The sequence below is a fragment of the Sapajus apella genome, unplaced genomic scaffold (assembly GCF_009761245.1).
Source record: "Sapajus apella isolate SASKATOON/1434 unplaced genomic scaffold, GSC_monkey_1.0 scaffold14, whole genome shotgun sequence".
NCBI lineage: Eukaryota > Metazoa > Chordata > Mammalia > Primates > Cebidae > Sapajus > Sapajus apella.
The window spans coordinates 31,444,593-31,460,328 of NW_022436954.1; the positions used below are offsets into that span (position 1 = coordinate 31,444,593).

Genomic DNA, 15,736 nt, shown 5'->3' on the forward strand with positions numbered 1-15,736 from the left:
TTTAAGATTTATATATTGGAAGTTTTTTAAATTTTATATATTAGAGCTTCTAATATTAGCTAGAATAGTAAAGTTTGATATCTGTAGTTAAAAATGTCATTGGACTTGATTTCTAAAGATTTCCCTGCCCCTTATGAATAGATGTGCCTTGGTGAAGTCACTTAACCTTTCTGAGAGTCACCTGTAAAATCCAGTCGCTTTGAGTATTGAGCGAGTTCATGTAGATGACAGTGTGTCTTGCACTCTGACTTATGTGTGTGTGGTGGATGCTGTGCCATACTGCCCAGATTCCCTTTCAGGAAATCTGAGATACCCATCCCTCTCCGTGCCAGTGCCACAGCTACATCCTTCTTAGATAATTGCCCTCAGAGTAAAGGAGCTGCTTCTCCCAAGATTAGGCTCCCACCCTCGGGGCAGCCTGCATCCAACATTTGGTTGGTACACAGATGCAAAGGCATGTCCCTCTTCCCTTGATTCTGGATAACCTTAAGGGCCTTCCCTACTCTAGAGCTTCCACTAGAGGCCTTTGCTGCAAATGCGTCACAGTTCAACTCACCCTGCCCATCTGCCCATTTCTTCCACTCATTCCCTCACCAGCATTGGAGAGAGTTCTCAGTAAACTTCCTGCAGGCAAACCTTGGTCTCAGAGTCAGTTTCAGGGAACCCCAGTCCAAGACAACATGTAAGTTAACCGTATATATTAATTATGTGTTTAATTATGTTCACCTGAAATATGCCAGATAGTTTCGTGTGGCTATTTTATATTCCTTTCCTTCACCAGACCTCCAGTAATAAATCCTGTCACAGTACGGCCAACCAACTTTGGCAACACACTGCAGTGTCATTTTTCTATTATTGCCTCTTGACAGCATTGCAGCATCCTGAGGCATTTTGAAGCTTAGGTGTTTGGCCTTCTGCTCACGCACATAAGAGCTTCCTGGGTGGTCTGCCAGTGGTTATGGAGAGTTTGGGAACCTGCTGCTCCCCAACAGCTAGTTCTTAACCAGACTTATAGCATTAAAGGCCAGATAATGGTACGGAGCTAGGCCTTGCACAAGTCCTTAGATAGATGTCATAAGTGATCCCAGGCAAGCTCATCAAAGAACCACATTGGCTCATAACTGCCCATTCAGGTCAGCTTTCTTTATACACTTTAAGTTTCCCTATATAGTTTAAGTCACTGTCTCTAAAATTAAAATATTTTTAGTACTTTGTTGACATTTTTATGACTTCACAAATACTCCATGTGAACAGTTATATTTATATTGATTTATTTACATCCATAAATGCAAACATGTTTCTGAAATATTAGCCTACCTACAAAGTTTATTTCCCAGTCCTGCTAATAAACAAAATAGCAAATAGCGTAACTCTGAATGGACAACAGAAACTGCGCATCTCTCACCATGTCAATTGTTAATACTCTGGTTTGAGCCAATGTCACCCTGGCTTCGGATTGCCTTTGCCTCCTACAGTCTACTCTCAAGGCAGCAGCCACAATGATGCTTGTAAAAATGTGTTAATAAGTCAGATCCTTTTACTACACTATTCCAAACCTGGCAACAATTCATTCTCTACCCCTTATCTCTCTGATTTCTTATTTACTTTCTCTCCCCATCACTCTGCTCCAGTCACACCAGCTTCCTTACGGTTCCTGGAACATACTGGACACGTTCCTGTCTTACTTCGTTGCTCTGGCAGCTCCCTCTGCATGCAGTACTCTTCTCCCAGTTGGCTGTTGGACTAACTCTTTTACCTCTAAATCTTTGCTCAAATGTTGTCTCTCTTTGAGGCTTATCTGGATCACCCATTTCATGTGATGACTAGCACATCCATCACACTCGTTGATCCCAGGCCTATATCTCCTGCCCTGCTGTATTTTTTCTCCTTTACACCACCTTCTCCCTTAGACAGGGTGCATTTACCATGAGCTAATGAAGCCTAAGCTTCATGGCCCCTTCCCTGCATAATTCCCATAAAATTTGCAAACATAATATATTTTAGCTTTAATAGGTTAACTCCGTTGTCTCTTTACACTTCAATATTTCTTTTCTTTCATACCTTCTCTTGTACCATGTGATGTTGAATGACTGCAGACATTTTTGTTGAGGTATGACTGAAGAGAAATTAAGTTAGGGATACATTGAGTTTGGGTGTAGAGGAATACTCGATGTAGGGATACATTGAGTTTGGCTGTAGAGGAATCTAATTAGTGTTTTGCTGTCACTTCTCTGTAAATTCAGTTAGTGCTAGCCATTTTGGTATGGAAAGGGCTTCCAGGAAGACAGCTGCTGCCTGTTGACCCAATAGTGTACTGTCTTCTGATTGGTACACTAAAGTGGCTGGCATCAAATATATGTGAGTGGGTGGTGGAAGAGAAACATGGTGTGAAATTAACAGAGCCAATTGGTAGAAAATTTTTTCACATTTTATAGCTCAAATTTTAAAGAAATCTGATTGAGGTTTTCCAAAATTTGGCATGAATCCTAAACTTTTAATGGAAATGGCCAATAAAGTTGTAATGCCAAAAGAAACTTCTAATAAAGAATAAAATAATTGTTTTTGATTAACCATGCTAGAGATAAGGGCAGATTATCTTCCTGTTCTCTCTATAGAAAATGTTACAGAATTACTATATGAAGAGGTGATCAAAGACAATGCAGTAAAAATAAATGTGCTTTGGATAGTTAATGAAAATATTTTGTGACTTTTTCAGAATTTTTAATGTTTTTGCTATGTATGAGCTTTTTAATGTGTGTAAGTTGTTTTCTTATGCTGAGTAGTTCATAACTAGTTTTGCATTAGTAGTTTTGCATTGTTTTTGTTAAAGAAGACCGACCAAATTGTATAAACTTCAGGTCTTACAAGATGCAGGCATACCCTGAATATGCTGTATGATGTACTTATTTGTTTGTGTTCTGCTTATTGTTTATCATCGGCCCCTCCCTTTAGTCCAACAGAGGGCAAACATATTGAGAGCGGGAATCTTAGTTGACTGATGCTTTTTAAGTACCTGAACAGTGCTTGGCGCAGAGTAGGCACTCAGTAAATATTTGCTGAGTGAATGAATTGACATTACAATGAAACTTGGGTATTAATCTAATTTAGTTTAGCTTAAGAGAAGTCAATATTGACATGAAGGAAAGTAAAAAGACTGGTGCATAGAAAACACTGTCTTGAAACTGTATTTTGTGTGACTAAGGGCATAGAAGTAAATTCCTATTTCTAGATGTTTCTTCAGTAGTCATTAGCTGCTACGTTTTTCAACAGGATCTGTATCATTGTTTTTTAGGTTCTATTGCCTTATTCCTTGGGACCCATGGCTAGCCTCAGCTGGCTTTCTGCATCATCCCACTCTAAGGGTGAGAATTTAATTTTAGAGCTGTAGGGAGGTGAGGCCATGCAGAGAACCACTGGGAAGCCAATACAGCAGCCGATTTTTCTTAAGCCAAGAATTGGGCAGTAGGAAAATAAAGGTAGACTATTTTTTATTTTCCTGTATCTAAGTCAATTATAGAAACTCTCTCTTTAGAGAGCTATCTTTGTTTAAACATTATATATTAGAAATAAAAATATTTCTCATGCAAAGGAGGAATAAGTAAACAAACATATTTGTGTGTGTGTGTATATATATATATTGCATTTTAAAATAGGCATATTAATATAGAGCTTAAAAACTAGAGCTGAGCTTTAAGAAAAACAGAATCTCATAAGATTTCAGTTTGGAGAATTTTTAGGTTTCTGGACACACAGTAAAACACATTATATGTATGACTAGTGGAGGGCAACCTCCCTTCACTTAAACATCTAAACATTTATATAACCACTAAAACATCTTTTTTTAAAAAAATGCCCTTGCAGGATTTGCAGAGGTCATAGCCAATTTTTATTTTTATTTTTGAGAACACTTTTCTGGACATAGAAGGGAAGCCTTATTATCAGTAGTGAAGAAAGTGGTGAGCTAATGAAGGTGTTAGGTGTTGACAAGACCTCTCTGCTTTCTCAGTTTAGCAGTTAGCACTTGGCACTGCTATTTTCCAGAATATAATTTGCTGCACTCTGACTCCATGTCTAGCAAGTCTCGACAAAGGAACATCAATAAGTTCTCCAAACTGAGCTTTTGTCAGCACTAACCTTGCAGAATACATGCCACTGAGAATTGTGACCTTCATTGTTAAATTTCTCTGTTGCTTAAGAGTTTTATTCCAAAGTTGAGTCCTAAAGAGATTATTAGGACAGTAAGAGTCTTTTCCCACATGATTTTCTTAAGTTTGCAGGCAGAAGTTGGGTCTACAAGGTTCCTTGGAAAAGTAGAGAAATTTTTTTAAACTCAGAATTGTGTCTTTACTCAGGGTTATTGCTTAAAAATAACCCCCACTGAGAAAAGATACTGTAGCATGTGGAATATCAATGTACCAAGGCTGAGAGTTGTAGTGTTTCTACTGGACTATCAGTAGCTCAATGAACATCACTGACTGGAATGAAACCTACAATTCTTGACATTATTACTCTTTTTATTTTTCTCTTTTTATGTCTAAAGGCTGCAGAAGTGTTATTGAAGCACATTATTTCCAAAACCAGGTTGAAACTAATTAAATAAATGTCAAACTTTCTCAAAAAATATTTTTAAAAAGATGATTTAAAAAATTTTTAAATAAGTGTTCTCCCAAATTATTTTCTCTGGAAACAGCACTAGAAATAAATAAATGGGTCTGCTGATGTGGTGGGCATATCAGAGAGGGAAGAAAAGAGCTTTTGAGAAAAAAAAAATAAAAAGCAGGGGTTTAAATTATTCATCAGGCCCTCTCTCAGCTGCTTCCTTTCTTGCCTCGTGAATGGCACACCCCACATGGATCCTCAGCGTGGTCGAAGGGGTGGTGTTTACTCTGGTGAAGCCATCCTGTCGGGACTGGTTTATTCAGATCCTTTTGACCAGAACGTTTGCTAGCATCTTTTTTTCCCCAGTGAGTGTTACATAATGCAATGTTATGAATTTTATCTCTGTTCTCAACAACTTGTTGCATATATGCACTCAAAATTGATGACTTTCATCGTACTGTTATGCAATAAATCTGTCAGGTTAAATTTCCTTTTAGTGAGCCAAAAGATGAGCTGAACACCGATATATTTAAGTATAAATCAAAGTATAAGATTCCTCACATTATTTGTGGGTTTTTTTTTTCCCATTTATTTATTTTATTGCATTTTACATTTTGGGGTACATGTGAAGAACATGCAAAATTGTTGCATAGGAACACACGTGGCAGTGTGATTTGCTGCCTTCCTCCCCATCACCTACATCTGGCATTTCTCCCCTTGCTATCTTATTTGTGGTTTTATGAAGAACAAGATGAGCTAGTTAATTGGTTGCTAGTTGCCTTTTTTTTTGGCACTTGCTTCATTTAAGAATCTGCTGTGGTCAGTGATTCCTTCTTTAATGTCCACATTTTCTTCTATTATAAGATTGTAGGGTATGCCAGTGAAATTAGACACTGAAACCAAAAGGAGAAGCAGGAGACTTCTTCTTTTTAGCGCTGTTTGTTTCCATTACCAATTACTTACTTGCATGTGTTTATACAGTCAGTCCTTTGTTTACACACTTCCCATGTGCACAATTTTCGGTTGACATGTTACCGTGAAGACAGAGGACTGCCTAGATTTATCTATGTGTGTATGAATATATGCATGTATTTATTTTTATTTTTGAATGTGTTTATTTTTCAGGTATTTGAAAATGGTAAAAACACTGGCGAGATCTCTGTTTGTATCAGTAAAAAAGATTTGGGATCTGATAGCCCAATTCAAACTGATGATATGATGGAAAGAGTGAGTTTACTGACAATTTACTTATGACTTTAAGTGTCTTGCAAGCTACTTGTATCTAATTTAGATAATTATATCTTAACGTTGTTTTCAGAAGATCAATGGTTTGTTGATCTGTAAAGGCTGATATTGCAAAGATTGACTTCTGAATTTCTTAGGCTTTCAGCCTTAGTGTAGTGTTAACTCCTGGCCTCCATACCTAACAGTTTCTTAACCTTCATCGTGCTTATATTTGGAATCTGTCTGTACTGAGCCCTGGTTTTGATACATCAGGATTTCCCTCTTGTTTACAATTTTTAAAAAAGTAAAAGGTATGCCCTGGGTCTAGGGTATCCCCAAACCCTAGATTCTGAGTAAATAGCATGCAGCCTTGGTCTTCTCCCATGCTCATTGTGAGCAAGTCCAACTAGTTTTGCTCACATCTTAGGCATTCTTACCTTTTTCTGTTTTCCAGACAATTGGGATGTTTCTCAGGCAGAACCAACATGTTCAGGGTCTTTATTTTGGATCTTTGTCTTTCATAAAAGGACACTGAACAGCCTGTTGTTTACAAATTGGGGTTATGCACCCGAGTGCACACCAGTGTTTTGGGCTCTGTTGCCTTGCCTTTGTTCAGTAACTTGTTACCTTTTTCTCCCTTCAGTTCAGCACCCTCAGATTTACCTCTCCTGGTGGTATTCATTACCTGGCTTTTACAGCCAATCAAAAAAGTTGCATATGAATTGGGATGCTCTCATTGGATCATTAGCTGGACCTGGAAGAGAGGAAGAAGTGCTATTTTGATTAGAGGGAGAAGGATCCAAAGCCTTGCCTGGTTTCTTTTTACCATAACATAACTGATTATACAAATTACTATGACATAAAGGCCTTCATAGGGTTTTTCACCTGTCACCCCCTCTTTTTACATTAGAATATTTTACTATTGAGTTCATGTTAAAATTGAAGATGGCATTTATGATATCTTATACAGGAAGATATTAAGCTGGGCATGGTGGCTCATGCCTGTAATCTGAGCACTTTGGAAGGCTGAGGCAAATGGAACTCTCGAGCTCAGGAGTTTTGAGACCAGCTTGGGAAACATGGCAAAACCCTATCTCTACAAAAAATAAAAAAAATTAGCCCGGCATCGTGGTGCATGCCTGTAGTCTCAGCTACTCAGGGCCTGAGGTGGGAGGATTGCTTGACCCTGGGATGCCGAGGTTGCAGTTAGCCGAGATCCCACCACTGCACTCCAGCCTGGCGACAGAGTGAGACCCGATCTCAAAAAAAAAAAAAGGGGAAGATACTATTCTATAGAAACTTTTTTGTATTGACTTATAACACACAGAAATTGAGCTATGCTGTGCTTCTGTATGTGATAAATCTGGGGCAAAAACATTAATTAGGGGCATTATAAAGCTCTTTGGGAGAGCCCTTGTGACACCACCCATGGACAACTGCTCCCTTGTGTGGACACTTGTCTCAATCACTAGCCTAAGATGTTTCACACTCTTTTCAGGTTCTTGAACAAATTCTTATCTTATAAAGGCCTGGTGATGATAGCTTTGAAAATAAATGGGTGAAGATTATCACAATGTTTGGCTGCCACCGCAAAGCTCTAACCAATGACCTAAAGATGCAGGGCACAGAGGCCCTTACCTCCTGTAGACTGTTGAATGCTCATCTTTGAACACCTAAAATGCAGTCTGTCACCAACTTGAGAAAATAGAGATTGCAATGCAACTCCTGTGAAAGTGAATTTGGTTAAGTGGTCAGGTGCTCCCATCGCATGTCTACCTCACATCCCTGTTCTTTGTGCACCGATTTCTTTCCTGGATCAGGCCTTAAATCTTTTGTATCATTCCTCTTTATAAAAAGGTGATGCCTGTAAAGCAAAATCTCAGTGATTTAAAAAGTGATCAGCATAACATGTTTTCTGAAATAATAGAAAAGCAACAAAAATAAGCTCAAGGGCTGAGACTACACTAAAATAAATGTAGGGCTTTAAAAATACAGTCTATAGATTTCAAACTATGTTTGCAGTTTCAATGGAAAATAACCAAGGAAATATAGATTTTTACTGTTCTAACACCTTTGCCTCTTAAACACCTAAAGAGGAGAGTAATTATCATTTTTAATTCAAAGAAATTCGTTATGCTGGATGAGGACTATTTACATTAATGAAAGAAAGTGTCATTATTTCTAGCCTTTCCAATGCTCAAGACTAAAAATCTTCAGCTAATGAAAACATCGAAGTTGGAGATACTGTTATGTATCTCTAACTAGGACAAAGCCGAATTCTTAGGTGCTGTACATGTAGTTGCAGGTCAAAGGAAATACTTGCTCAGTCAAGAGTTTACAACCAATCAGTGAGACACCTGAGATGCATGGCAGACCTGCAACTTTCCCTTCTTTCCTCTGAGCCTCACCATTTAGCACTTCTCAATATACCGCCAATGGGAATTAATAGAGGAGCAAAAAGAAAAGAAAAACAGAGGACCCTGAACTGCAGTTAGGCCAGAAAAGACCATAGTTATATCCACAACCCTTCAGGGATTACAGAGTAACAAGAAATCGTGAGACACAAGAACTGACAAGGAAGAGATGAAAAGGAAGCCCATGACAGAAGGCTAGGGGAAGAGTGATGGATAGGGTGGCGTGCAGAGCAGGAAAGAGCAGAGGCTGAAACACTTAAGCAAAGCTGACAGAAGATAATGAAAAATGCCTTTAAAAATACCATATACAGCACACTTCCGTTAGATTTACTTTATATTTGAAACATCCCCTAAATTAGAAATGTCTTGATAATTTAGAGGTTCTAAACGCAAGATGGAAGCAAACAATGACAATGCTATTATTTTAAATATTAAATGACAGCTTTCCATACCTCACACTTCAATGATGTCTTACAACTTAAAAACTTCCATTGTTGAAGCTGTTCACAAGCTATTTCAGGGTTCATAATTCAAATGCATCTAGAAAAGACACCTTTGTAAATGAACCAACTTACATGAAAAGTCATTTTAATTTTTGCAATTCTCCTATTATTAGTTACCTGAGATTTGTTGGGGACAGGGAGATTGGTGATTGTAAAACTTGAACGTGGTCTGGAAGGCCCCTAACAAAATATGTAGCTTAGACAAGAAAAGCGTAACCCTTATCAAAGAGGACCGTTACCATGTGTAGAAGCTAAATGCTCTTTCTGTAAAACTGCCACATCTGCTTTCAGTCCTGGTGCCAAAGGGTCAGAGCTCAATCACAAGCCTGTGGCACCCCCTGCTGGTTAAAAGCTCATGCTCATTTTGTTACTTTACACTGGAGCTAAACATTGCCGTCATTTCACACTTCTTTTAACATTCTATATGAATTTAATTATCATTTATTTGAACTTCATTTGTTACAGAGTAGAGACAGTTTATTACAGATGTTCCCATTTTAGGTTATTTATTCTTCTTTATCCCCTCTGCCCCGACCCGCCCCCAACCAGTTCCGTCTCAAGATTCATCAAAGGCTTCAAGGTTCTTCCATCAACCCACCAGGCCTCAATTTTTCTTCAATGCGGCTTTTTGATGAGAATGGTCAAGAAATTAAGAATCCACTTTTGCTGAAGAATGAGCAAAAAATTTGGGTCTCTTATGGTAGAGCATACAGGTAGGAGCAAAGGGTTGGTTTCTGTCCTCAATCTTTCCAGGGGTGAGCTAATTTGAAAGGAGATTTGAGAAGCCAAGTAGCACCCTTTATAAAACATTTCTAAAAATTTCAAATTCCAATAAAACTTTAGAGGTGTTTTTGCAGGGCAGTATTGTTTGTGGAATATGACATCTCTTCCCTCTTTCTCTCTCTCTGTCTCTCTTTCTCTCTCTCTCTGACTTTCTGTCTTAATGCCTTGTCATAGTTCTTGAAGTCTGCCTGTCAGCACAGCAAGAGGGATTTGTTCATGTCTGAGTAGTCACCTTAATGATAGCAGATGGAAACGCCACGGGGGGCCCAAGCCCATCACACTGTCATTGTCGCACACTGCCCTGACCTGCTTCCACTCCACTATTTTTTTGTCCCTTTTTAAAGGAGAAATGGATGGTAATTGAAAAGGATCTTAAGCAAGATTTATGAAGCTGTAGACAACATGATTCCCCTCTATCTCTCTGTGTTTTCACAAATAAAGCCTTAACCTTTTAAGCACCAATGACAGGACAGCTAAAGATAAATTGGTAAAGCTTGTAAGCCCTATCCTATCAAAGTTATATTCCTCAAAAGCACCTTACATTATCCCACAATAATTACTGGTTATTACTGAGCATTGTGTAAATTTTTGTAGATTGGTAAATTCCTGCATAAAATTATCTGCGTTTCTGAAGAAAGAAAAAGGCTACAGTATACAGGCACTGATGAGCTGGGCTGTTGTGTTCAATATCTTGGAAATGTATGCATATTTTGACAGGACACATCCAGATGAACTCTGAAACTGCTTGTCAGGAAACTTAAACATACTGTTCTGCCTATTTTTAATTTTTTTAAGCTTATTAGCTGTAGAACAGAATAAGGTAAAGTAATTTTTCATATAAAGTATAAATAATCATATACTAACTATAATGAAAATAACATAAATAAACCTAAATCTTAGCAAAGCAAGGGCTGATTGGATTTGCTACATGTTCAAATAGTTAAAATTTCAAATACTGAAACAAATGTACTCAGAAATCCATGAAGGATTTGGAAGAAGCGGCTAGAATAAGTTGTGTGTCTCATGTTACAAAATTTTATTTCTTCTGTCCCAGTAAAATTACAATGCTTGATGATTTCTTATGCTGTGTAATTTATAGAATTAAGAAATCTATAAGGAATGGAATGGTAAGTTTTTGTCCATAGATAAATTTCAAAATATAATTTCATTACATCATAAGTAGAATTGTTTTTACAATGATAAAAACTGATGAATTTTAAAAAGGCAAGAATTCTAGAACAATCTAGTAAGCTCTTCTAATTACAAGGATAGGCTTTCATAAAATGTGTCATTATTATTTCTTTTTAATATTATTGTCAAAATGAAAGTAATGACATTAATTTTAATACTTTTAATGACATTTGCTATCATATAGCATTTTAATAATTTTAAACATGTTCTTGGCTAATTGGATCATATTTGTGGAATAACTGGTAAAATGCCAAAAATCTGAGATATTCTAAAAGGCACCTGAGAACTGTAGTTGGAGAAATTTACCAGTACATATATTTATTTGTATTTCATTGTGATTTTAACACTGTAATGTATTTTTCTAGTTTCCAATCCAACGTAAAGTACCAGGAAACCATTACAGCATTTTGCTACCATGGGAATGTTTAAAATGTATATGTGTAAAAAGTTATTGCCATCTAGTTTGAAATATATTGAGAAATATGCAATATATACCAAGTAAACGGTATTCATTTTCAGTAGGTGATTCTACTGTGTCTAACTTATGTTGATATGATGGGTCAAGCTACTCATTTGTAAAAGACGAGTTTTGCCAATGTCTGCCTCTATTTTGAATACTCTATTTTTCCTTCAAATTTTTATTTTGAAAAATTTCAAATCTAAGAAAATTTTTGCCACATTTGTTTTCCTCTTTCATATCTCCCATCTCCCTCTCTCTCTCTCTCTTTCTCTCTCTCTCTCTCTCGAACGGCTTGAAAGCAATTCCAGACATTAAAATTTCACTCCTAAATGCTTCAGGTTACATAACTGAAGAAGAGTTATGTGTCACCACATCATAATATCTAACACAGTCAACAGTAGTGTAATATCTTCTGATATACACTCTATATTCAAGCTAACCAAAATATGATTTAGAGCTCTTTGTAATCCAGTATCCAAATATGCTTCTTTGTATTATATTTTCTGTAGTTCTTTTTAACCTAGAATATTCTCTTAATCTTTTGTTTTGTTTTTCATGACATTAACTTATTTTTCAAGAGTCCAGGCACTTTTCTTGTAGAATGTCCCACATTCTGGGTTTATCTGAGTTTTTTCTCATGATTAGATTCAGTTTAAATATTTTTGGCAACAAGACTACACAGGCGATGCAGTTGATTTTTAATTCTAGAGATAAATAGCAAGTCTTTAGTAATTTAGATGAAAATGGCTCATAGTTGACAATAGTGGCCATTGTTTTGATTTAAAATCTGTTTTTGATTTTAATTTCCAAATTCACCTAAAACAGTGTGTTTAACAATAAGTAATATGAAAATCAAATCAGCATCGCATTTAGTGAGCTCACGAGAAATGGTTGTTTGTAGCCAAATATTGAGAATTCATTTAATTATCAGCTCCTAAGATTACTATAGATGTATGGGATTACTGTTAATCATGGAAAATGAACATTATATGAATGATGATTGTTTTTCTCAACTAAATACTTCGCTTTAATTACTGCAGTTATTTTTTTAATTACATATATTGAAATTATTTTGGCATATTATAGATCAGCTAAATAAACTGAAGTATATATTTCAGGTGTTAATATAGAATACCAGTTATATAATAGGAAATTCACTTATTTCTGAATTTTATTAGACACTAATAATGTGTGTTTTATTGTTTATTTGTGCTCAAATTTCAGTGTATATATAATTTTGAAGATAGTTTTGATTTTTTTCCATGTTTTAGATCTCCACTAAACCTTGCTTTGGGTTTGACTTTTGATCGAGTGAGTGCATTTGCCAGAGGTGACATCGTGGTTGCATATAAAACTTTTTTGGATCCTAATGCTGTTCTGCTACCTGGATGTGGCAAGTAAATTAACAAGTAATTTTATTAAAGATGTGGTTAAAGTAATCCAAATCACTTAATTCAGGATTTTTCAGAGTGAGTGATTTGAAACACTAAAAGATGCTCTTTCAATTGTCTTAAATAAGCCAATTTTTATTGACTTATTTCATAGCATAACGAGGTAGTGCCTAAAAGACTTATTAACTTCCCTTAGTTTTAGAAAATCTTATGGGTCCATGAGCAGAATATAGTTTCTGCTTTGCAGAAACAACAATTTTCTTTGGAATGGAAAAGCTGTTTTTAGTGGTTATTTCTAAATTAATCATTTAAATGGAATTGTTAAAATATAAAATATGTCCTCTGTGTGAGTGTTCATATTCAAACATCTTATCTGATGAGGATACATTTAGAACAAAAACAACCTTCTGGGGACTTGTTGGGGCAGTGAAGAGGAGGAGTTAGGAGATCTAAGGAGGCATTTTGCTTCATCTCTGATCTTGATTGTCCAGGAGCAGATTGGTGTCAGTTTCTTATCTGCAAATAATATAAACTGGCTTTTACTGACTGTTGACCACAGGCCAGGCACAGTTACAAATTAATTGGGTAAGAATCAATTAATCCTCACAACAATTATCTTAATCCTATTATTCCATATTACTCTATTCTAACTCCATTCTTCAGAGACAGAAACCAAGGCACAAAGAGAGAAGTAATTTGTCCAAAGTCACACAGCTGGTACCTGGTAGTGCCAGGATTCTAACCCAGATCATTTGTCTTAAGTACCTGAGTGCTTAGCCACTATTCAGTGCCATCTGATAAAACTTTCTGTGATGACAGACACACGGTTTGTGACTATTGAGCATTTGAAATGTGACTAGTATGAATGCAAAACTGAATTTTAAATTTTGTTCAAGTAAATTGATTTAAATTTAAATAGAAATGGGTAGGTAGTGACTACCATATTGGACATTGCAGAAGATCCTATTTTGGATTAGGTAACCTATAAGGTCTCATCTAGCTTTAACAATCTTATAATTTAACAAATTATAGCTCTCCTTAATAAGCAGTTGAAAATGCTGAAGTAGAAGGTGTATACAGAGAACCAAAAGCAGTCTGATGAGTTCGCTCAGTTCAGCCAGTGACAACCTCTTGCTAAATATGTCTAGAGGGACATACTCATTGGTAATTGTTTAAATAACAGCTTTATTCCCCAATGACTGCTGGTACTTTCCAGGCAAGATTTGAACCTGTTTCTTTATAGATAGAAAGTAAGTCATCAGCATTCTTTTTACAGACATTTTCTATTTATAAGAGGATTTAATTTGTATGCAATAATCTTTCCCAAGCTGTTAAACTTACCTCAACTCTTTCCCTTGCATTTTTAGCCAGGAGTTTACATTTTTAATTCATAAAGTCCTTCTTAATTTCACTTCAAGTGCAATAAATACTGTTTTATTAAATTTATTCAAATTAGACCTAGGTCCCTGAGCATAACAATGTGAAACTGCCTTTACTGAATGCAAACTAATATTGTTAGATAATTTACTTAAGTTTAAACTCCATTTGGATTTTCTTTCTATACTCTAAAAGTGGATTATTTTATATCTTAATAATCATATTCTTATTTGTATTTCTCAGAGTGTTGACAGAAATTGCTATTACCAGTTCAAGGACTGGTTTCTGTTGAATAGCATGCTACATAGTATGTCCTAACATATTTGTGTTGAGCCAGGTAGTGTTTTTTAAGATAAGAATTGGGTCACTTTTAAGATAAATGGTTTGGCTGAACTAAGAAGGAAACTCAGAGTCTCTAGTTTGTGGTTTTTGCTTATACTCACTAAACTGTAATGGCTCCTAAGCCTCTCTTGAAATTACAAGACTAGCATGTTTAACCATTATAAGTATAAAAACATTCTTTATTATTCATAATCTAGTATATTTGAAATATAAATTTAACAAGAATATGGTCTCCACTACAAGTAATTTTGTAAGGGTAAAAGTCATTTTTGTTTCTTTGTTCTATTAATAATTAATTAGGCATGGAATCCTCCTATCTCATAAATAATTGTCAGGTAAACTTATAAAGTTTTACCTTTACCAATTATAGATAGCAAGGCAAATCTGTATTAAAAAGGTTACAAACTATACTTTTTTTTTTACTAACAGAGTATAAGATGTATAAATTATTAGTAATAAAGTATGCTCAAAGAGTAAAGAGTATTATGATTAAAGAGTAAAGAGTATTGTAATTAAATGCATAGTGTTCTAATAAAAATAATTACATATTTTACTTTTCTTAGTTGGGAAGTTTGTGAGGGATTTCCAATTAATTTCAACTGTACCAGTCAACGGATACCTGGCCAGTTTGAAAAGGTGGACTTGGAGAACCATTTCCTACAAAATAAGGTTAGATTTTAGTAATTTTACCTTAAAAGGTGCGTTTCATGCATTGGACATTCAGCCGATGTAGGATGGATATTTGTGACAGTTTTTTTTTTCCCTGCAATGGAGTCTCAGTCTGTCATTCAGGCTGGAGTGCAGTTAGGTGATCTTGGCTCACTGCAACCTCCACCTCCTGGGTTCAAGGGACTCTTCCGCCTCAGCCTCCTGAATAGCTGGAACTACAGACATGCACCACCATGCCCGGCTAATTTTTGTACTTCTAGTAGAGATGGGGTTTTACCATGTTGGCCAGGCTGGTTTCAAACTCCTGACTTCAAGTGATCTGCAGACCTTGGCCTCTCAAAGTGCTGTGATTACAGGCGTGAGCCATGGCTCCTGGCCTGTGACAGATTTTTAAACTATAAATTATTTTTACAAATGTTGGGGCAGGTGTTATTCTTTACTCCCTGTTAATTAACCAGGCACTTCAAAACTGAAACAATATATACCATTCCTACTTGAAAAACTTCTACCTGATTCATGTTATTTAAGCCCTATTGTTTGACATATTTTATTTGTACTATTAATAGCTATAATAATAAGTTGGAGTTATTTAAGGAAGTCTTCAAGATGGTTGCTATCTCTATAGTTTAGGATCTGATCTATTTGCTTTATAGGTCAATGAATCTAAGGAACACAAGTTCTTTAGGAAACCTAACTCATGGCAACCCAATCCAGAAGGTCCATATCAATTTACGCTTAGAAATTTATCTTTCCAGTAAAGAAGATTTTTTTTTCTCCATCTGA

At 36.0% G+C, this 15,736-nt stretch overlaps 1 protein-coding gene across 1 annotated transcript; it reads left to right on the forward strand.

The window, feature by feature from the left end:
- The first annotated feature begins 4,849 nt into the window (after window positions 1-4,849).
- LOC116555218 (doublecortin domain-containing protein 1-like) lies at window positions 4,850-15,025 on the forward strand. The gene is made up of 5 exons (XM_032283720.1): window positions 4,850-4,939; window positions 5,725-5,826; window positions 9,290-9,453; window positions 12,446-12,571; window positions 14,848-15,025. Exons 1-5 carry the CDS (start codon window positions 4,850-4,852, stop codon window positions 14,963-14,965), a joined length of 600 nt encoding a protein of 199 aa, XP_032139611.1. The 3' UTR covers window positions 14,966-15,025.
- The last annotated feature ends 711 nt before the right edge of the window (window positions 15,026-15,736 follow it).